The sequence below is a fragment of the Pan paniscus genome, chromosome 11 (assembly GCF_029289425.2).
Source record: "Pan paniscus chromosome 11, NHGRI_mPanPan1-v2.0_pri, whole genome shotgun sequence".
NCBI classification, from domain to species: domain Eukaryota; kingdom Metazoa; phylum Chordata; class Mammalia; order Primates; family Hominidae; genus Pan; species Pan paniscus.
The window spans coordinates 78877821-78901480 of record NC_073260.2 but is presented as its reverse complement, the minus strand read 5'-3'; the positions used below and the strand labels follow the sequence as shown (position 1 = coordinate 78901480).

Sequence of the window (23660 nt, the reverse complement as noted above, 5' to 3'; positions counted from 1 at the left end):
TGCAAAGGTGACTCAAAAATGTGTAAGTCTACCCCTCAGGGATTGCAGTTAAATCCTTTCACTTTTTGTCAGCTTGAGTCACCACTAACCTTCTTATTAGGGGCACTTTATGCTTTGTTTTTAAGACCATCACTCAGGAACAAGTGTCTGCAAATCAAGGCCTTTGTTCTCAAAGTAACCTTTACAACCTTCTTGTGCCCAGGAGGCTGTTCTTGCCCATACTAAAACCTGGATTCCTACAGCTGCACAGGTGGTGGTGGGATAACCATCAGCGTGGAAACCATAACTTTGAATTTCCTGACTCAGCCATAAAACCTGAAATCACATTTCATTAACACTGATTGCCTACTCAGAGGAAACATGAAAGGGGCTATGAATCTCTGACGGAGATTTAAGAACAAGGTTTAACAGTTGATTTCTTCAATTACTCCAGAAACAAAGTCTTGTTTTCACGTATCTGGGAAGGACCAGCTGACTTCTGAGAGGGATGCTTTATTCTCGGCAGTAACAGGCTTCTCTGCATTTTGGTACATTATCCAAAGTTGACCCCTAACAGGTGTTTAATAGGTATTTGTTTAAACTCAACTCTTCTAGGGCAAAGAGGCGTCCAACTGAAGTTCTTCAAGAAATGGGAAGTCATCTTAAGGAACAGTGCTTGCAGCACAGTGGTCCTGGAGTCTCACTCCTGCCCTTGTGGTGCATCCTGCTAGTATCTCTCCCAGTCCCTGTGCTGCTGGGACGAGGAGGAAGGACACAAGCTTGGTCTGACAGTCTTCCTTCATGGAGCCCTCATGGTCACAATGCCTGCATTTCACCCTTGACTCAGTTCCCACCACTCATTCATTCTCCTGCAACTTCCCAGCCTCCTGAGAATAAAAAGTTCCCTAGCTCATCTCATACTTTCTGTCACATAAGATACAGCCAGGGTACCAAGTATGGTAGTTCCTCTTGGAAGAGGCAGGGGGGGTGTCTAGTGGAGACTGAGTAATGGCCAACTGCTCCTTAAGTCTAGGGAGAAATGCAGGGCCATCCAGAAACACTAGGGCATGAGTTTCGTTAGATCCTACCTAAACAGGGTCCCAAAATTCTGCTGCCTAAATTTTCAAAAACTTAACTACTTCACAAGTACCTTCGTGTGTGTATTTTGCTAGACCCAAGTCAAATATGACATTTATGTGAGTTTAAATCTTCTTCCAAAATAACCTTCCCAATGTTCTCATCACCCCGCAGGGTGAAGTTAATGGGCTCCCTGCAGCAGATGCCAAGGGTCGCGCATACAGGGGACATCTACTCACACGCGAGTGGGTATATGCATTGTACGTACCACATTCAGTCCACAGTGGGAACACACAGCACAGGAACAAAGAAGACAATTTGTGATTGATTTCAAGAGTTGTCAAAAGGTTCTGTGATGCTGAAACCAGAAGCCAGTTAATTTGTGTGAAACTGAGAGACAAAGAGCAATGAAGTGTCTTGAATCCTTCGTGTTCCAACCTGCCATGCTGGACAGACAGTACAGAATTCTGGACCACAAGTCAGGAGCCTTGAGCTTGAACCCCCGGGAGATAACGGATTTGGGTAAACACCTTTCTCCTCCGATCCTTGGTGCTCTTGTGTGTAAATTCAGGATTCTAGCGTCCACCCTGGCTAGGCCTGCAGTGAGATCAAATGGGACAACTTTCATGAAAACACTTGTGCTCATCATTTTCCTCTGGACTAAAGGCAACCCTGTGGGAACTCTCTGCAAGCCAAATATCTGAAGTCTTAGCTGAGAATTTTCTTTCCCTGAGGACAGGTAAACTAGAGTCTCCTGTGAATTCCTTTCTGGGACCCACAAGATTCTATCACAGGCTGCCAAAAATGCAAACTAAACTGCTTGCAAGGTAAGAGTTCTATCTTGATAGCATTACTCTTAAAATGTTCTAATACATGAGAGGTTTTCTAATATGCTCAGGTCATCAAAAATAAGCCATTTTCATTGTTAGTTCTGAATTTAAATTTCAACCAAAAGGCAGATAAATGCAATTAGCTCAAAAGAACAGGGGTGGTTATGAGCTGCTGCCACAGTGAGAAACTGTTGGGCGCAGGACCTTGGAGCTTGTTGAATGCCTCTTTGCAAGTTGCAGCAGCTGGTGGTTTTGGATATGAGCATCCAAGAATATCAAATAAATAATTTTTTTGGCACTGACATCTTCATAATTTTGTAATTGCTTACTCAACACTGGACACGGAATCTCAGAACAAATTTCCATAAAACTGTCAATAATATCAATCAACAAATACCTTAAGTTGGACACTTTGCTTCTAGGACAGCACAACTGTAAAACTGTCCAGATTGAGGCATGTCTAGAAGTAGATGAGGTGACAGTTGAGGATATTCATAAGGCTAGCAAGCGCACAGCACCTCTATCCAGAATACTACTTCTGGCTGAAGAACATCAATTTCCCCTGCTTTTGGCTGCAGGAACCCAGAATTACATGGCTGTATGTGATGGTTTGAAACCAAGTTTTTGGATATCCCAAGGCTAATTTCCAACGACTTGCAGGTATTCTGAGGCTGCAGCTAAGGTTCCAACATACACTGTTTTAGGACAAGGCTGGATCTCTTGCACCTCAGACTATGAAGCCATATTGCTAAAGAGTGGCCCAAAGCGAGGTGTGTATCCATAAATACTCTAAGGACTTAGGTTCTGTCACTCTCCATTTGACCCGCCAATCTTAGGAAGGTCATGATGCTTTCTTTACTCTGGGTTTCCTTGTAGTGTCCTGAGAGTTCTGCTGTCTTCTCTCATTGAAACTAAGCTTTCCCTGGTTCAGGGAGATTCCCATCTTTGTTCTTCTTCAGACTCTGCAAGACTACATTTGAAGCAAAAACTATGGTAACCTAAAAACCAAGTTTAAGCAATTACTTTTAACATTATAATTACAACATCAAGAACATCAAGACTGTGCACATCAAGCCAGGGCTGAGCTTTATATATAGACCTAAAAATTTAATTTGGTAATACATTAGCAGTGAAAGGAAATAGATGCCCACTTGTCCAAAAAAGTTAAATCTATGCATTCATCTCAGTTTTTTATTCCATTCAACAGCCAATGTTTTGGATTTCTCTAAAGATAACTAAAGGCATCACAGACTTCACCCATCAGATACCCAAAAGGAATTCCAACCCCTTGAGACAGGCACGTTCCACCTTCTAGAGGTGCACTGTGCATGTGTCATACTTTTGTGCCAAAGCTATTTTACTCCAAAGCTCTCTCATCTTTTAAACATTTTTAATAAGGTTACACAAGAATTAATGGAGGAATACTTTAAAAGTGGGAAGAACTTACATTTCTATGCTCACTACCCTCCTAATCTGCCCAATTCAGCAAAGATTACTACTATATATATATGCTACTACTATATATAGCTGGGCACTAGAGGAGAAAGTTCACACAATCCCTGCTGTCGGGAAGGGGATGCAGTGTCTCATGTGGGGAGGGGAATCCAAGCTCTCGGAGGCCAGGTGATGCTGCCGTCCAGACCCTGGGATTGCCACTCTATGAGGGATCACCAGCTTTTCCTCTCCAAAGCCACCCAGAGCTCAGATGTTATTAGGACAATGTGTGGTCCACTGTGTCGGTCCACATGGACAACTCTGCTCTGTGCCTTACCTAGATAATCACCTCCCTCTTACTCCAGACGCCCCCAGTCTTCCAGTGTGTACAGATATACTCGATGCATTAGTACCTTCCTCAGACTTGCTTTTCCCTTAGGGTTTCCAAATCTTTGGACCATATAGGTACACAAGCTGTGAAAAACCTGAGATAATGGGTAGGTGGCTAATATTGTATGTATATATTATATATACATTATACATATATATATAAAATTTGTAATATAAGCCAGTACAGTGCTCTGTACATAGCAGATATTGAAGATTATTCCTTCCCAGTCCAACATAAACTCCATCATCCTGTCTAGGGACACATCTTTGAAGATGATCACTTACCCCCATGTTTTTTATGGTTTTTAATTTTTCAGCCAGCCTTCAATGACTTGTGTGTCATCATTTGATGTAACAACGCACATGGTATCACAATGGAAGTGCGGCTTCCAGTCCAATTGATGAATACTGTACTTAACTCAGCAACCAAAGTATCTCTTATAGATGATCCCTCCAGACTACTGTGGGGCTTCCAATCCTCCTACTTAGTAGAACCTTAAAATGTCGGATTTTTGAGTCCCAGCACTTTAGAATTCTTAATTTAAACTCCTCTTTATACTGAATCTTCATACACCCAACCAGTAGCAGCCCAAGAAGCCTGGTGTAAAGACCTCAGTGTGTTATGCTAGAAATGCTTCCCAAATCCAAATGGCTGGCAATGGTTTACATTGGCTAACTTAAAGCCCGTGTTGATGTGTCTAGTCCAATACGGTAGCCATTAGCCACATGTGGCTACTTGACACTTGAAATGTAGTTTGTGTGACTGGTAAATTAGATTTCTAGTTTTATTTAACTTTAATAAATTTAAAGAGCCACAAATGCCTAGGGTAACCATATTGAACAGCATAGCTCTAAAGCATCAAGGGTTTGAGGGACATGATAACCTTTTGGTAAGCAGTATTTTTATAAATCAAAGAGGTACTCAATAAATATTTAGCACCAACTGGTCACTGTTAACTTCTATCACCTACCTTTTCTAGCTCCTCTCAAGTAAAGACAAAACCAAAACAAAAACAGCAACAGTGAAAAAAACCCACATTACTTTAACAACAAAAAAAACCACTTTACTTTAACAACAATCTCCCTTGAAAAAACTAGGCATTTTTAATATATAGGAGTGGCACAGCCAAAGATAAAAAATAAACTAATGTCATCAAGACAAAGAATTAGAAAAATAAGCATACTAGAAGTTATTTATGTTTAATGCTTAAAAGTCTGAATTCACAAACAATCTACCATTATAGAAGTACTGGTGGTCAATACAATGCATTAGAACTATGTACAACGCACAGTTTAGTATCAAAATCTTTCTACACTGTAGAGTTTTACGAAACTGTTAATGACATCAAACACTAAGCACTTAAGACACCATTTTTTTTTTCTGCTACCACATTAGGAATGTCAATGGACAGTCCATTTCAACTTGCAGCATCCATCCATTTCTAGTATGAAATTAAGTAATTTTCTACTTATACAATAAAGTATATCTACACGGTTCTTTTGATTTTGATCCATAGCAGCAAAGGCACTGTACATCAGCAGATCCACAGACTTAAAAGATTTTTAAAGCATTCAAACAAAAAATAATAAAAAAAGAAGTCACATATTATAGTTTAACAGCAACAACAACAACATAAAAGATAACACAATGTTTCTGGCACAATGGCACAGCCTGTGTCCATTTCAGGGACATCCAACTAAGACATGGAAAGAACCGGAGGTAAAGAAAGCAAGTCCTCATCCCAGGAGAGAGTCCATTCTTTGTGTTTTTCAGAGGGAGGTCTCTGCAAACCCTCCTCTGCTGTCCTTGTTTTGTAAAAGACTTAACTTGCACAGCAGTGGGAGTCCTCCCCATAACTGTGCAGCTCCCAAAGAGCATGCCACAAAATAACCCATAATTTCTCATAACAACAAAACTGACTAAAGATATATATATCTCCTTTTGCAAAGAAATGTGGCAAAAATATCCAGAAGGGAGTAAGTTCTCTCTTTGAGGCCAAATTTAATTTGTTCATCTGCCTATAATACAACAAAAAAAGGGAACTAAAAACATATTACAAAGACACTTGTCAACGAGTCAAAAAAAGAAAAAAAGTCCAATTACTTTTATCGAATATAATCTAAAGCTATAGATATATTGGTTAACGTTGTCTAAATAGATCCAAATGAGTATGAGTTGGCCTGTTGTGTTCTAATTGTTCAGCCAAATTTCCAAAAGTCTTTAAAAGATGTAGAAAACAAAAACAAAAAAACCTAATAACAACACAGCAACATATTGCTTCCATGTGTAATTATACATTTCACATCTCTATACAGTCATCAGTCTACACTTAGTGACATTTTAAATCAATTATTTTAAACCTTCCTTTCCCCTCCTTTGCCAAAAAAAGGGGGGGAGGGGTATCAAATACAACGCACCTTCATTATCAATGCAGGAGCAGACAGCTTTATTTAGTCAGTCATTGTTAGAAAGCCTTCTTTAAACAAAATAAATATATTACAGATATAATACATAATTAAAGATTCTTTTCACTGTTAAGTATGCTTATTCCATGTTCTTCCAAGTAGACAGCTGAAGATTTGGTATCACAGGTTTTTAATGACTATTCACAATTCAATAGCAAGTGGGAAGTGAGGTTAAGAAAGGGGATTAAACTCCACAACTGCAATGAGTATCTGAAATCCTTGGTTTTAGATGCGGGGATGGGGGTGAACAAAAAGGATGACAGAGCAAAGTGCTACCAGGAGGAGAAGTCCAGTCTGCATGAAGATTTGTCTTTAATAAATAACTTCATAAACTGTGGCCTTCTTATCCCCAGAGCCAGTGACAATGTATTTGTCGTCCACGGAGATGTCACAGCTAAGCACCGATGAGGATTCTTTGGACTAGGAAAGAAACATATAACCAAAATGTTAAATACTGAAAGAAAATCCCATGAGTATGGAGGACTTAGAGCAAATGCAAATGTAATGTGCTCCTTGACCAAACAGAAAGCCCAGTCAAGGAAAGGTGAAAGGTGGTCATGGACAGTATTGCTGCTTTTTTTTTTTTTTTTTAATAAGACAGGGTCTCCCTCCGTCACTCAGGCTGCAGTGCAGTGGTGTGACCATGGCTCACTGTAGCCTCGACCTTCTGAGCTCAAGCAATCCTTCCACCTCAGTCTCCTGAGATGCTGGGACTACGACACTGATATGTCCAATCACACCTAATTTTTTAACTTTTTTTGTAGAGAGAGGGTCTCACTAAGTTGCCCAGGCTGGTCTCGAACTCCTGGGCTCAAGAGATCCTCTTGCCTTGGCCTCCCAAATTATGCCTGAGATTACAGGCATGAGCCACCACGTGGCACTTTCTTAAAATGGCAGAGGTGGATCGGATCCACCCTTGGCGACACCTCACCAGGTCAGTCAGGAGGCTTCTGTCCTGGGGACATCAGCTAGGCAGGCAAGCCTATGGCATGAGCACCTCTGCTGGCAAAGCAAGACCTTATTTCAAACCCTATTCTACCATTAAGACGGGGTGTCACTGGTATGAAAAACCCTCAACTTCAAACAGATGGCTTGGAGTCAGGTTGAGCTGTGGAACACGGCACAGGTCACTTAACCTGTCTGCACCTCAGTTTCCTTACAATAGCAAACAGGTAGACATTTTACCTGTCTACCACCTCAGAGGGATGCAGCAGAGTTCAGTGAGATCAGATATGAGAAACGGCACTGAGAATACATTAAAAAAAAAAAAAAGAATGTAAAAATATTCCTAGTAAAAAGCCTAATATTCCCACTGTAAAAATGTAACACAAATTTGCGAGAGGGGAGAGGTTCAACAGTTAAAAACATACCATAGAATTTTGTATACCATATTCAACTGTAGTATGAAGGATTCAATGTTAACTTTTAACTAAACTGTGCTCATTTAAAATGAAAACAACACAGGATTTTAACCAGGACTCTGAATACTTTAAACACTTAAAGACATAGTACTTATGCTTACTATAAAAAATGTACTACTTTTTTTTTAAAGCGCAGTTGGGACTATCTAACAAGTGTTAATCCATGATATGAAAAATGCTCTATTAAATTCTAAGCTTCATGACTGCAACAATTGGCGTTTTTTGTCCTACTGATTATCTTGCATACTATTTTGGATTCGATGGAATTAATCTACTTTATGATAATACCACTTGGTGAAGAAAACTGCAAGTCTATTATATTGCTTGTAAAAAAGAACACTAGGAAATAACATCCTAAATATAGAAGGTTAATAAAGGCAAGTCTTTCACCTTGCCTATGAAATTCTCACATACCAGTAGGAGAGAGGAGGAGAGCGTGTATGTGCAGGCGTGCATATATGTGTACTATGTCTACAATTTGGTCCTTCTACAAATAATTTCACAAGCTATACAAAGTTCCACTGAGTCAATAGGGAAAATAAAAGTTTATAAAACTGATTTTTATCAAACTTTTCCATAACACTTTCTTTGGAAAAAATAAAATAAAAAAACTACTACTACTAACAAGAGTGTATTTAAGCAAAATGCTCAACTTTTAAAATTAAAAAAGACATACATGTATAAAATTCTCAGAAGACATAAAACCTCTACTCCAAAAAGGGATTGATGATGAAGCAACAGTGAGCACTGAATCAGGCACAGCACTGGCTCTGAGCTCAGAACACTGGGGACTATCCCCAGCTCCACGGCTTTGCTGTGACACTTAACCTCCCCTTGGACACAGTTTCCTTCTCTGTACAATGTGCATAATACTAGCTCTGACCTCCCAGGACACTTCTGCACATTATTAATCTGAGAGAATGCACAGAGAGTTTGATTAAACAAACATAAGTGGTAGTTAACAAGTTCCATGTTACCTGGAATATACTGGCCCCATAAGGTGTTCTCCAGGCATTCAGAAGGTTGTCCTTTCCAGTGCTTACAAACCATTTGCCTATAGGTAAAGGGTTTTGAAAAAGGCAATGTTTGTGTTACTCTGTCAGACACCAAGATTTGCTTTATAGAACACCAAACTATTAACAGAAAACTCATCCATTTGTAAAAAATAACTTTCACTTCAAAAATAAAGCCTATCTTTCTGGATTTAATGAGTCACTAATCCTTAAGGTTAAAGTGGATTAATGCCAGAAAATTACATGGTGTTGGGGAAGCAGGCATGTATCAGGAAGTAATAGAATTCTGAAGAGGGGCATGGTAATGAACTCAAGGATTCGACTTGGAAATAAAAACACAGGAAGGGGGAAGGAGCAATTCTGGTTGACAGAAAATGGACAAAAGGTGCTTGCTTACCACAATGGGCAAACTTGAGTGACAGCACACAGCTCTCATGAAGATGTAGTTGGTATTTGTCTGGCTTGGTGACATGCAAAACTTCCACATTGCTGTTCTCCATCCCCACTGCAAGCCACTCTCCAGTTGGGCAGTAGCCCAGAGAAAAGATCTGGAATTAAAACAGGTGATGGTGACAGTGGCCACAGTGGACACGCTTCTTTTATCTGGGAGGTACTATCTCTTCTGTAGATACTACTTAAATTATGAAGAAAATCAAGATAATTTGAATTGTACAGGGGAGAACCAAAGTCAAATGGGCGATTTCAAAGTAATGAGACTTCAAAGTGGTTAATCCAGAGTCAAAAGTGACATCATCACACGGTAAGTGAACTGCCTCTTCTTTCAGTAGGTGATATGTTTCATAAAACCGTATCATTTTTGTTTTTTTTGTTTTTCAGACAGAGTCTTGCTCTGTCGCCAGGCTGCAGTGCAGTGGCAAAATCTCAGCTCAGTGCAACCACTGCCTCCCGCATTCAAGCGCTTCTCCTGCCACAGCCTCCCAAGTAGCTGGGACTACAGGCACACGCCACCATGCCCAGCTAATTTTTGTACTTTTAGTAGAGATGGGGTTTCACCATGTTGGCCAGGATGGTCTCGATTCCCTGACCTGGTGATCCGCCCACCTCAGCCTAAAACCGTATCTTTAAAATGCCTCAGCCACGGATCATACCTGGGAGGTGAAGTCGTGCTGCTGCAGCTGCCGCCCCTCGCGCAGGTCCCAGGACCTGACCGTGTTGTCCAAACCACCTGTCCAGAGCTTGGTGCCATCATTAGAAATGTCAATACAGCTGGCTCCATCTGTGTGGCCCTGGAATTGCCTGAAAATGTCAAAATGGAGGGAAAGCCCTTGAAAAGTTAGCTTTTAGTTAAAATCAATTTAGAATTCTTTGATGATTCAATTTCAATGCAGGCCTTATTTGTAGATTTCATTTTGGTTTATTATGGTTTCTAATTATTCAAAGTAATAACAAAGCATATACAAAGAGATGCCACATGTCCTGTACTTTTTGCTTGGTTTTGAACACTTAGGAATTCTTCAAATTACTTTTTCATGAAAACATGACTGATATTACTAATGGGAAAAAAATCTCTGAAATTAACAAAAGAAAACACGCCTATACATATATGAACTAACTAAAGATATATTCCGAGACCTATTCTATCACTGCGGTATGAGGGAGAGAGAATTTAATTTTCCCTTTGAAGAAGGACTGGGGATGGCACAGGGAGCGACAGGACCAGTCCTGCCAGTGAGCAGCAATGTGTCTGTGGGTGGCTGTGCAAGACGGAAGGCGAGGCTCTCAAGTAAGGCACCGGGAAAGACACTCAGTGTGAACTACTGGCCCAGGAATCACTCATGGCAAAACGTACCAAGGTCACCAGGAGAAAACAGGGTTAGAAGCAGCTTCTCATAAGAGGCTGCCTGATAAGCAATGAAAGTGATGATTTGTTTTGGGATCTATAGGTTTCAGTACTTTGAAATAACAGATAATAAAGCCTTCTTCTTTTACACACCTGACTTGTAGCTACCTCTGGTTATAACCTTTTCATACCTGTAGCTGATCATTCTACTTGCTTGCTAATCTCTTAGGTATTGACACCTAGAAAATCATTTCAGAGCTTTTCCCATCTACCAACACCAATCTTTTATAATCTCATTTGTAAAGTTATATCTATCCAACCTCAAAGGTGGGACAACAGATAATCTAGACCATTTCAGAGTGAGTTGCACCCAATACAGTGCATAGGCCCATGGGAGTTGCTAAATATCTGCTGAAGGAATGAACCTGTTAGATGTGTATGGCACTCAAGACAGTACCATACACTGTGAATCTTCTCAATGAGGCTCTATCAACAATAATCGTTTGTTAGCAAGCACAGATGGCAAATTACAGATGTCCATGGAGCTCATGGGGTCATGGAAACTTTATGTACATTAATTATGTCAAATTGACCTCATTTTATTAAAACAAATTGGTGATGCTTTAGTATAAGTCAAGGAAGGAAAAAAGACCTCATTTTATGAAGTTCAAGTACTACAGAAAACAAGATTTTCACACTGATAATTTATCTTTAACATCTTAAAATGGACCTGTTCTGAACAATTTTTAGTAAGATAATTGTATCTCTTTACACACACACACACACACACACACACACACATACACACCCATACCTATATACACAGCACTTTGGCAAAATATGGTAAAATCGGCTCCTCCTCACAACCTGGTAACAGATCCTGCTAACCTACCTCACCAAGGTCTGGTTGTGCAGATCCCACACAGCGATGTTGCCGTCGCTGCAGCATGAGAAGCAGACCTTGGAATCAGGGCTGATGGCCAGGGCATAGCAGGCGGGGGCCGAGGATGTCAGCTCTGCCTTGATGCGTGGGGTTGGAGCCGCCAGGTCCCAAATGGACAAAGTACTGGCTTCCCCTCCAACAATTAGGGTGCGACCATCAGGGAGCAATCTGCAGGAACGGATGTAGTTATCCCTGTTCTGTAGAGACAAAAACCATCAAGAGATTACTCATGAGGAAAGGAAAACAGCATTAACATGAGAGCAGAAATCCATAAAAGTATTGTGTTCCCTCCTGGTTTAATGAGCCATTTATACTTATGACAACGATAAAGTGGATTAATGCTAGAAAATTACATGAAATTAGGGAAGTACTTAAACTTGATCTACAAAATGTAGTACTGAGATATTTAATCTTAATTAGCATCAAAATGCAAAGCTCTAGACCCACTCCCACCACCACCAAATTAACCAACTGCTTGCATCATTTGCACACACAGATACACACGTACACTAATGCAGGAGCTCTCACAGTCTTGGAGTATCCAAACTTGGAACCTTGGTAGACTCAGGCTCAGTTCTGCTGTTGAAAGGTCCTGCTACTGATGTCAAGAAAATTTCAGGGGGTAGATCCCTGGCAGTCTGTTCCTTTTGCCTGGGCCTGCATTATGTGACTAAAGGGCATCATGCATTTGATGAAAGCTGCACCAGAGGCAAGACTTGATCATGGAGTGTTAAGTTACAGAAAAAAAAAGTTCCTCCTAGCTCATGAGGTTACGGGAATCTTATGTATATTTAATTATGTTCAACTGATGTAGCCTCATGCTATAGCAAAAATTCTACTATACTGACATTTCCTAAGGAACTCAAGGGCAAAGGCCAATGAAGCAGCTGAGGGGCTATCTAGTATTTGCCACATGAGGCAGTAGGTTACTCTTTACATGTGACAGATGATATTTAGGTGCACACTCATAGTCACTGTATGGGCTCTTAGTTTGCTTAACCATCAGAGAGGAAAACAAGCGGTTTGCCTTTTCCCATGGGAGGCAGAGTTAATGAAATCAGTATGGTGCATATGCCACACATGAAGAACTAGATCACTGTGTGTCTAGGAAGCAAAAGACACACCTCCAAGTGAAAGATCGCAGTCCCCTGAAGAGCAACTATCCACCTGGGATCAATACTGTGTGGTGTTGCTCATACATACAGTTCTCTCATCAGCCCCTCCTGTTTTCTGAATGAAAGTCTAAGTCTTGTTCATCCATGTTCACTCACCAGACAGTCGAGCTGGGAGACAGGACTCTTATTGCCTGGGTGGCTGATGTCCCAGACCTTGACGCAGCCCTTCCCACCCGTGTACACGTGTCTCGTGGGGTTGCTGATGGTCACTGCGCACACCACCTCCCCGTGGTTGAGGGTGTTGATCTGGCGAGCATGCCGGGGGATTCCAGGTCCGATGAGGGCATCGGGGGGAAAAGGGACAGGCTGCATCTGACCATCTGCGCTAACATGGAAGGAGTACGCTCTAAGGCAATGGAGAGGAAAAAAGAAAGAGAGGAATGTAAAAAAATGTCACTTAACTGTTCAGTGTAATGAGATGAGAAATAAAACACCTTCAGTGCCACTTGTGATTTACGAACAAATCGAATTTGTCCATACAGTGTAAAGAACATAATTTCCAGAATCATACAGCTAGGCTGCTACAGGGCCAGATCTCAGGCTGACTCTGTACAAGCTGCTGTGGGACATCAGTAGTTACTTAGAATCTCTAAACTAGAACAGCAGTTCTAGTCTCTAAAATGAAGAGAACACTATCTATACCTCACAGAATTAAATGAGATAACCACCGTCAAGTGCAGTAGCCACCTTTCAGGGATGCCCTATAAACCTGCATTGCCTTCTCCTTTGGATGAATCAGAGGCCTGTGATGAGACCTCGCCTATAGATCAATTTATTCCCGGCAAGGGACTTACTAAGGGAGATGAGTAGGCCAAAATCAGGAAGCTTTAAGGAGTTAAGAGCCTCTAGGCTTAGACGTTGAAATGACAGATGTGCCAAAAAAAAAAAAAAAAAAAGATAAAGCCCTATTTTAAAACCTTGATCAGACTTGACAATCACAAATCCTAGTCAATCCAAATGGAATGAGAACCTAAAAAAGCGTCCTGACAGCCCCAAAGGCCCACCTGTGAGTATCTCTTGGCAGTTCCATCTCCAGTTCATTTCCAGGGAAAGCCCTCAGGTGGTAAAAGCATTTGGTCCTAAAATGCAACTTAAGTAAGAGCATCTCCCCCAACAGACTCATTTTTATTTTTAGGGCATTGAAGTCAGGAAGGGACGAGTGAGGCTGTTGTGACGCATGTTAGGTTTCTGGAAGCAGAAGACGCCAGTGGCAGGCAGGAGGCAGCTGGGCCTATCTTGGGGACTATCATAGGCAACAGCCCATTTTGGAAAATATGCTACTCTACTTGGGCACGGAGCTTGGGAATCTGCTCTGCTTATAGAAAATAGTTTACAAAAGACATACCAAGGGAAAGCATTGTGGGTGCGTAAAGGACAGGAAGCTGGACCAAACTGCGGAAGTTGTAGAATTAAATTAAAACAGTTTATCGTTCCTTAATGCAAAAATTTACAGGCTGGCCATGTTCATCAAAATTCAGTCCATTATTGAATGGTCCTCAACTACCTGAATGCTCCCAGAAAAAATGACGCATGCATTGTGGCTGTGGAAGATGAGGGCACTAGACAGTGGCGGGCTTTTACTTCCTCCACAGACTACAGAGCGTTGTAGAAGAACATAGTATGTGAGACTTGCTGGAGGGGAAGGAGGTGGGAAGCTAGGAAGCCAATGGACAGAAGACATTTCTTGCATCAAATCAACAGGACTTGGAGATACACTGGATGTGTGACCTGAGAGAGAGATGCTGAAGAGGACCCTAGGGCTAAGAACCTGGGTGACTAGGTAGACTGCATTACCTAGTAAAGATGACAGGAAAGCATAACTCAAGGGTACACCTATGGGGAGGTGAAGGAATTGGTTTTCTTGAACTTCAGGGCAGAAATCCAAACAGCTGTGATTCAGGAGAGAGGTCAGGTTAGATATCATCCATAAAGAAGTGATGGCTGAAGCTAAGGGGACGGAAAGAAGAATCCCAGAGCAGATTATGCAGTGAAAAGCAGACCAGATACAGAATCCCAAAGAATGTGGACATTTAAGGAATCTCCGGCCAGAGTAGTTATGGAAGTAGATTATTAGCAGAGATAATAAAATAGAAAGGGGGAGAAGATGTTCAATCACATGACAATTTACTAAGATTCATTCACTTAACACATATTTCTTGAGTATGCCAGTGTGCCAAGCATTATGGTAAGAATGGAATAAGAAAGAAATGCACACACCTTGTTCTCCTGAAATTACAGCCTGAGGGGCACATTCATTAGTGAGATATGCACATAAGTAACTATCAAAATGTCAGATGGTCAGTGCGGTGAACAGTGCATGGTAGTCTAGGAATTTAACAGAGTGAAAAGGACAGAGAAAATGGCAATAGGGCTGCAACATAAAGAATGGGTACGAATTGTCTGAAGACAGTATGATGATTAGGAATATGGCAAATTCGAAGGCTAGAGCAAGAAAGCATGCTAATTATTCATTTACTCAGCAAATACTTCCTAAATGCCTCGTATGTTCCAGTTACCATCAGGTGCTGGGGAATCAGGTGAATAATACTGACAAAGTCCCTATCCTTCCACTAGTCTACATCCTAGAGAGGAAAACAGGTAACAGATAAACATAAATAAGTAACCTCAGACAGTGGAAAATACCATTAAATATACACACACATTTTCAGATAAAAGAGAGTAGGGGAGCACACAGTGGCAGTCAGGTGGCCCTCTCTGAAGAGGCAGCATATGCGCGGAGAGCTGAAGGAATGACACAGGCCTTACAAATAAGTAATGGGGAACGTGCCAGGCAGAGGGAACAACAAATGCAAAGGCCTTGACCAGAACGAAGCAAGGAGGCCAGAGTGCATTCGGTGGAGAGCATATAGGATATAAGAGTGAAGGGACAGGCAAGGCCAAACTAAAAAGGGCCATATAGGCTGTGATGAGTACAGATATGATTCTGGAGACTTGTGCAAAAAAAGTGACATGATTCAGTTAACGTCTTCAAATGATCTTCTGATTGCTGGGTGAAGAATGGAGTGTAGGTGGCAAAACGGAAGACAACTAGTCTGGGGACTACACAGTAATCTAGAGGAGAAGCAGTGGCTAGAGCCTGGGAGATAGTGGTAAGTTGGAAATAGAACGTGGAGCACTCTGGCTGACTGGAGCCACAGTAGGTTGTACTGGATGGGACGCTTAGAATCTGGAGGTGACACAGGGGTGATGATAAGCTCTTCTTTGTGAACCTGTAAATACAGGTAACTGAAGGTGAGGAGGGCAGATGTTCACTAGAGATGAGGGGGTCCACGACCATGATGAAGATACTGGGGGGTTGTCTTTGTAGATACCAGAGTCAACCAGGATTATGGCAGCCTCTGGGTAGTGGAAGACTCTCAGCCATGTATCAAGTCTTTAATACACTGGGGAAATACTCCCAACAAGGTGGAAGAGGGGGTAGTCCAATGGCACGAGCCTGAAAGGAGCAAGGTTTTCACCAACAGGTAGAAAAGTTCTGTTCATGGAGAGGCTGGAGAAGGGGTGGCAACCACAGCTGTTATTAACCTCACCGCTGGTGCTGAGGTCAGTGAATGAAATGGAAAGGTCACCCTGTATAGGGCTGCAAGTGAAGGGATGATCTCAGGAGACGGCCAGATTTCAGTTCAGACAAGGAGAAGGTGGCAGTAACGCTTGTGAAAGGCTGAGGTTCTGAGGGATGATGGCCGAGAAAAAGGCTAATTGATTTAGCAATTAGGAGGTCATGAAGACTAAATCTTAAAGGAAGAGAAAGATTATTCCAAGTTTAGATGGTGTTATACATTCTTAATGATAATTTATTAGAAAAGTCATCTCATTCTCTAGTCTAGAATCACTAAATGGTTATTAAAGAGCACTGAGATTTTAAATAGTTAAGAAACCAGGCACACAATTTCCTTCAAGGCCTTCGACAGGACAGCCTTCACCTCAACAACAACCACTCTGTGAGCACCTACTATGTTCCTGGAAAGAGTCCTTTCAAAGAGTCCAAATGAATTCCAAGAGCCTGCTTTCATTAATGACATTAATGTGGCCCTCTGTTTGCTATTAGTATACATAGAAGGCACTCAGAACTGGAAATAATAAAGCTCTAGTACATACTTATTATCAGATTTCGATAAACTCTTTGACTGTAACTAGCAAATACTCCTGGAAGGTATGAGGGAAGTCAACATTGCTAGGAATCAGAGAAACCGAGGCGCAAAGGGCTACTCTGTTTCTAACTAATTTAATCCACAATGTGTTAAGTACCTCCCATCCATATACTCTGACGCAAACGTCATGCTAAGGATACAAAACTAGGTAACGCACCTGGTCTTGCCCACAAGTGACTAACAATCTAGTTAGCATGATGAGAGAAAAGTACAGAAATGACAATATCAGGTCACATTCTAATGGAAAGTATTCTGAAGTGTTTTGAAAAGGAAAGAAAGTTTATGTTGGATGAGAGACAGACATGGTAATAGAGATGGGTTTTTAAAGAATGAAAAGATACCATCGAGTAAAGAGAAAGATGGAAAAAATATTCCAGATAGCAAGAAAAGCAGAGCGCAAAAGTTCCAAAAGGATGAGGTAAAATGAGCTGGGAAATCCTTGAATTGGTTTTAATCCAGGAATTCATTCAATAATAACTACACAGTAGGTGGATGGAGGAACTGGCCAAGCATAGTCTGAAAAAACATACCAGATCTGTATCTCTATATAATTAAATCAATGTAATGCTATAAAAGGGAAGGACCAGAATGCCAGCCTGAGACCTTCCCAGAATTGACTGAAGAGATTTTTGAGGGATAAAGGGAGTGTGCCATTACTGGGCAAAGCTATTCATAAAATAAACTTGGTAGCAAGGAGTAGGATGGACAGGAGGAATTAAAAACAATTATTCCTGTTGGGCGCGGTAGCTCAGGCCTGTAATCCCAGCACTTTGGGAGGCCGAGGGGGATGGATCACTTGAGGTCAGAAGTTCGGAGACCAGTCAGTGAAACCTCATGTCTACTACAAATACATAAAAATTAGCCAGGTGTGGTGGCGCATGTGCCTGTAATCCCAGCTACTTGGGAGGCCGAGGCATGTGAATCATTTGAACCCAGGAGGCAGAGGTTGCAGTGAGCTGAGATTGAGCCACTACACTCCAGCGTGGGTGACAGACCGAGACTCTCTCTCAAACAACAACAACAACAACAACAACAGCAAACAACAACAATTATTCCAACAATTTAAGTAAGAGGTACTGGGAGTCCTGAACCAGGCAAGGGCAAAGATGACAAGTTAGAAGGTACAATGGATATAAAATCCTGTAGGACTAAATTGATGAGATCTGAGGAGGAGCTAGAGTAACTGAGTTTCTGAGCTCAGGAAAAAAGAAACATGGTACTTGTAGTTAACAAAAAAAGGGCAAACTGGGAAGAGGACCTAATTTACAAAAGTACTTTCTGAATATAATGAATCTGTGGTGCAAGTAACATACACTCAAGATCCCTAGCTAAGATGCCCAACAAATAACTAGAAATACAGGGCTGGAGGGAGAGGGTGCAGGGAGTCAGAGAAATAGAGTGACCTGACCTCCTCTCAACACGAACACACACACCACAGGTTAAGCTGCTATGAGCAGAGTGGCTCTCCAACAAACATGGCGATGAGAATAAGAGACAGTTGAAGAAAACGCTAGGCTTGGACTCTCTGACACAACTACACTTTGAACAATCCAGACACATGCAATTTGCTTTTTTAAAAACATGTGCGTCAAACTTGTTATATATGGATTATCATCTTGACAAAGACCCAGCATATTTAAAGAAGGTCACTGGCTTTCCCACCTTCCCCTCATTCTCCTCTCTGAGGCCCAGTTCTGTTATGCTGTGCTCATCTGTCACGCGCACAGTACCTTCTCCACATTTCCAATGTGTCACAAGATGGGCTTCGACCTTGAGGTCACAATGAGAGGTCTGGTTATTGTATTTTACATTGACATACGATAGAAAATTCGGTTCTAAGTAGCATACAGACCAGTGAGTTAGCCAACAAATACTCGTTGAAGGTTTTTACTATGTATCAGGCATTATTCTCATTTGAAAATCTTGCTTTATAAAAATAAATCAATGCAAAAGAGTCAGATTTCTGAATTGTGAGCAGCCTATAATCCACTAACCTGAGATCTTTTATTTTTGCTGTGTTCACATGTCACATCTCATACAATTAGTACCGTGATGTTAATCAAATAGTTATACACTAGCCATAGAAGTCTCATTTGAGTAGCAGGTGAAGGAGAAAGGCCATTTTTGGCTTATGTTGAAATTAAACTATGCTGTTATTCCAACTACATATGAAGTAGAACCTCTGCTAATTCACCTGAATAGACAAGAGGATTCAATGTGAATTATACAATAAACACCATTTTATTAATTTAGAACATGTATTTAATTATAATTTCTGATCATATCTAGCAATTCATTGTGTGAAATAATTAGAACAGAGACACATAACTTTTATAAGTCTTTCTGGAGAAAGGTAGTTACATTGTGGGTATGTATGGTGGAGGAAGAGTTTAGGTGATTTTTTATTTTATTTTCTAGCACACTTAAAAAAGTTTTGTCTTGAAAAATATGCACAAGACAACATTGCACAATTCAGTATCTTATGATCTGGAGAGCCACATAACTGTTATATTCATTTCTGCTGTAAAAATCTATAATAAAAGTATATTATCTCTATATGCATATAAGTGAATGTAACTTTATATGTCTTCATGCTCTGTTACATAAAGACACACCAATGACCCATCTTCTTGGGTCACTTCTGCCCCTAAAACACAATGTACCTCCTACTACATAAGTAGCTGAAAAATGAATAATATGCTGGGACAAAGCTGAAAGGGAAATAATGCTGGGGTTGACTAAACAGCCACCATGTAACAAATGTGGCACTGAATGAACACACAACATATTATCTTACTTCCTATCTTCACATCCTTCTTGTCGAGGAGGGGCCATCCCTGATTCATGAATGAGCTGACTGAAGCTCACAAAGAAATTGTGCATAAAGCCACTCTTCTCAGTGGTTCAACTGGCAGAGTCTAAATTCAAACTTGGATCTGTCACACTCCCAAAACCATACTCTGTTGACTGCACCACATGCTTTTTAGTAGTGTCATTTTCCTGGTAAAGTGTCATTTGCCAACTGCAGTAGATGTGACTCTGTCACTCTCATAAACAAAAATTCTCAACAATCCTCCAATCCATTAACCCACCCTAAAGGATCTTAAACATTTAAACATTTTATAAAATCGAAAGTTAAAACTGATGAAGGGAAGTCAGCCCAAGACTCAGAAGCACCATCTGAGTCAGAGCAGCTGTGATTCCACGGTGGTTTAACTGGTCCAAATCCCCTAGCCAAGGTGTTTCCTTAAAGACACTTACACCCCTTGCCCCTCGAAGCAGCAGCTGAGGCAAGAAGCATCATCTCATTTGCTCTAGTGGTTATGCTGTAGCTCTGGGTACAACTGTTGGTTACCTAAGAAGTAACCATAAAAAAGGGATAGTACTTCTTCCCTAAAGGAACCCTTCCACTTTCCCCACAAGTTCATATGGAACTTGTAGGTATCTGAGTCATTATTTGATTAATTGTATAACCTTGTTATTTAGCATTGCTTGAAATAGACCCAACTTTCACCTTCAAATACATCAGAGTTCTTGGTCAATAAGACTTGTTAGTCAGTCAACAACTATTTGCAAAACACACACAGGTACACAGAATTTTATGGTAATTGATATTTATACCTTCAACTCTTGAGGAACTCTAATTTGTCTTTTCTCCCCTATTAATCAGCCAAATATTTAGCAAGCAACTTGGCTATGGAGCCAGCACTGTGCTTGATACAACAAGGAAGGTTAGGATAGAGTCTGTAGAGAAGTATTAATATGCTACAAAAGGAAGAACTGAGATTTGGATTCCTCAGATGGAAAGTAAAGAAAGGGTCTAGATTAGGCAACACTGAAGGGATGTGGGGAGAAGAGGGCACGCAATTAACACCAGGGTGAAAACTAAGTGCCCGAGTGTGTGGGAGTGAATAAACAAGCAATGGGAGGTCCGAGAAGAAAGAAATCAGCACATATCCATTCCCTGAATAAATCCATACCGTGAGCACCACTATGAACCAGGTACCATTCTAGGCAGTGAGACTGCTTCTATAACTGAATAGCAGAAAGTTCTGTTCTGTTTTCATGGAACTTATAGTCAAGAGGGAGAGGCAGATAATGGCTATAAAAAAGCATTAAAAAGGTAGTAGAACAGGAAAGAATAGGGAGGAAGGGAAAGAGGGATAATAGGGTTGTCAGGGCAGAACGCTCTGACATAATGACATCTTAGATAACTAAATGAGACACTAAGCCACAGAAAGTTTTGCAGGAAGAAGGACAGTAAGGACAAAATACCTCAAGGCAGGCAAGCTACCAGGGAAGCCTCTGGGAGAAGGCGCCTTGAGCTGCTACTGAGGGTCAGGTCTGGATAGCCCTGGAGACTGGGGAGGCAGCACATACACGGCATGTGTAGTGACAGAGGGGATGCCCACAGAAAGAGTGATGAGAAAAATGCACACACACACAGGTGACTAACAAGGCAAGGAGGATCTGCGGGGGAGGCTTCCCAAAGGAGAAGCCAGAGAAAGCAGCCAGCTGGGATTTTAAAGAAACAGCCAGTGCTACTTTATAGTAAAATCTTTGTTTCTGGGAAGATGAAGCCAATTAGCAGAGACAACTGTGATTAGGTAGTAATAAAAAGGTGCATTAGATTAAAATAAAGTATTTGGAATGAGATCCATTCAGAGAAGGCTAGAACAACTGGTGTGTTGTGTTTTGTCTTTCCTAACTCAAGGAATCTGTGAATACAGAGGCTCCAGATGCCCAGAGCATGGTATAAGAAGCCAACTAAGCAAGTCACCTTTTCTGAAAACAGAACTAAGCATAAGAGTGCCCTTATTTCCTTTCAGCCTTTGAGGTTTGGCATGTCTTTTCCCAACATATTCAAATTTTGAACATTCAGGTTTGCACATAATAATCAGACTTTTGGAACAAAGAATTGCCTTGAAATCTGCAACAGATGTAGAGAAGACCTGACTACTGGAGATGTCTCTGCAATTTGCATTTACATATTAAAGCTCAAAATTTTACAATGCAAAACCCCACTTCATTACTTCTCTTCTTGTGCTAAGAGAAAATGAAAAATACCTCGCAAGGTAAAAAAAATACAAGTCATGGGAACTCCCCCAACACTGTCTAGTGGTATTCTAAGTCTACGGGGCCAGCAAGGGACCTGAGTTTGACACACAATGAGTACAGAGGCAAAAAGGTACTCACGGTTTTCCTCCTGGAATGCCTGTCAGGTTTGGAGGTATTGCTGGCACACGCATGTGATGGTGTGGATCAAATCCCACCTAGAATTTTTCCCAAGCAAACAACAAAAATAAGCACAGTTACATTTGACTTGTTTTATCCTTCTCAAAATCTATTCTAAAACCTGGGAGAATAGATCCTTTAAAAATAAGGTTTTAGAGATATATACAGAAGTATTTATTGGTGAAATGATAACCAATGTTTAGGATTTAATGGTAACATACTTGGGGGTGGAACACAGATTAAAAAATTATACTAATGATTACTGAAGCTCATGGTAGAACCAAAGAGTCATTACATTCATTATACTATGTGATCTAATTCTGTAGGTTTGAAATTTCCAAAATTAGTATCATTTTGGAAAATTTAAAATTAGTATTCTTTTAAAAAGACATATAAAATAAAAAAGAAACTTCCTCACCTTACAAAAGAAAATGGATCTCAAGATTATAATCACATGTAGCTTAACTTATAAATACCCACAGATCTCTAAATACCTTAGATGATATAAATTACATTAAAAAATAGATAGGCCAGGCATGGTGACTCATGCTTGTAATCCTAGCAATTTGGGAGGCTGTGGCAGGCAGATCATATGAGGCCAGGAGTTCGAGACCAGACTGGGCAACATGGTGAAACCCTGCCTCTACAGAAAATTTTAAAAATTAGCTGGGCATGGTGGCGCATGCTGTTTTTTCGAGCTACTTGAGAGGCTGAGGTGGGAGGATCGCTTAAGCCCAGGAGGCAGAGGCTGCAGTGAGCCAAGATCATGCCACTGCACTCCAGGCTGGGTGACAGAGCGAGACCCTGTCGCAATCAATCAAGCATGACAATCCTCCGTGTGCTAAAATATTATTTGTGAAGCTCACAAACGCACCACTGGTGATCTCCCATAGGCAGCAGCAGCAGCGGCGGCGGCAGCAGCTGCGCTCATCTGAGGGGAGATGTTGTGGAGCCCAGCGTAGGCCGCTCCGGGGCTGGTCAGCTCTCCGTTCATTCCAGCATGGGGCACAATCCCAAATGGAGTTGGATATGGACAAGGTACTGCCATTGGGGTCCTTAGGCTTGAGGCTGCAAACCAAAATGGATGGAAGAAAAATGAAGAACACAGGAAACAACAGTGAAGACATTTGTAAACATGTCACAAAATAGAATCTATGGTTCAAATGAGCTTACTTTAATATTCTCAAAAGTCATTCAAGCCTTCAGAATTCACTCATTCACTTTGTTCTATTGAACACTTACCATGTGCCAGACAAGGTTGGTCCCAGGTGCTCGGTTCAGGTTAAGTAACTTTGTCTAACAGCCATTCAATGCTGGTCATTAGCACTTTTAATGTACTGTACTCTTTAAATTGCTTTAAATTCTTAAAAACAAGCATAAAAATATAGAAAAAACTTTTTTCTTACTAACCCAAAGGGTCAACTCCTGGTGGTTTTCCAGGTACAGGCCTCAATCCGGGAGTAGAGTTACTGCCTGGGGTGGGCGCATCAGTTCGTGGAGTAGGGGTATTGGACTTTGAAACGGGAGTAGTAGATTTTTCATTCTAACAAGATGAAATGACATATACCAGCAATTAGAACATGGTTTTAACAATGACGTTAAACAGTAAAAAGGTAAAGAAAAGGAAAGGAGGAAAAGAAATGGAAGAGGTTCTTCAGCTTGGGCCTTGATTTTCTTTAATAGAAAAGTTAACAAAGAAACAAGAGTTCCTTGAGACAGCAGAC

General features: G+C 41.0%; 1 protein-coding gene across 15 annotated transcripts in view; it reads right to left on the bottom strand.

Annotated features, from left to right (window-relative positions):
• Positions 1–4894: 4894 nt before the first annotated feature.
• The window catches only part of LOC100995596 (transducin-like enhancer protein 4), a 155641-nt gene continuing 136875 nt past the window's right edge, over positions 4895–23660 (bottom strand). For all 15 annotated transcript variants that reach the window (XM_034967520.3, XM_063593984.1, XM_034967534.3 and 12 more), the window contains 9 exons: positions 23347–23479; positions 22811–23004; positions 21898–21974; positions 12626–12875; positions 11304–11551; positions 9720–9867; positions 9008–9158; positions 8575–8651; positions 4895–6596 (listed from right to left, as the gene is read on the bottom strand). In XM_034967520.3, the coding sequence (XP_034823411.1) occupies positions 6489–6596; positions 8575–8651; positions 9008–9158; positions 9720–9867; positions 11304–11551; positions 12626–12875; positions 21898–21974; positions 22811–23004; positions 23347–23479 (1386 nt within the window). In that variant the 3' untranslated portion in view covers positions 4895–6488. The remainder of the gene's footprint in view (positions 6597–8574; positions 8652–9007; positions 9159–9719; positions 9868–11303; positions 11552–12625; positions 12876–21897; positions 21975–22810; positions 23005–23346; positions 23480–23660) is intronic.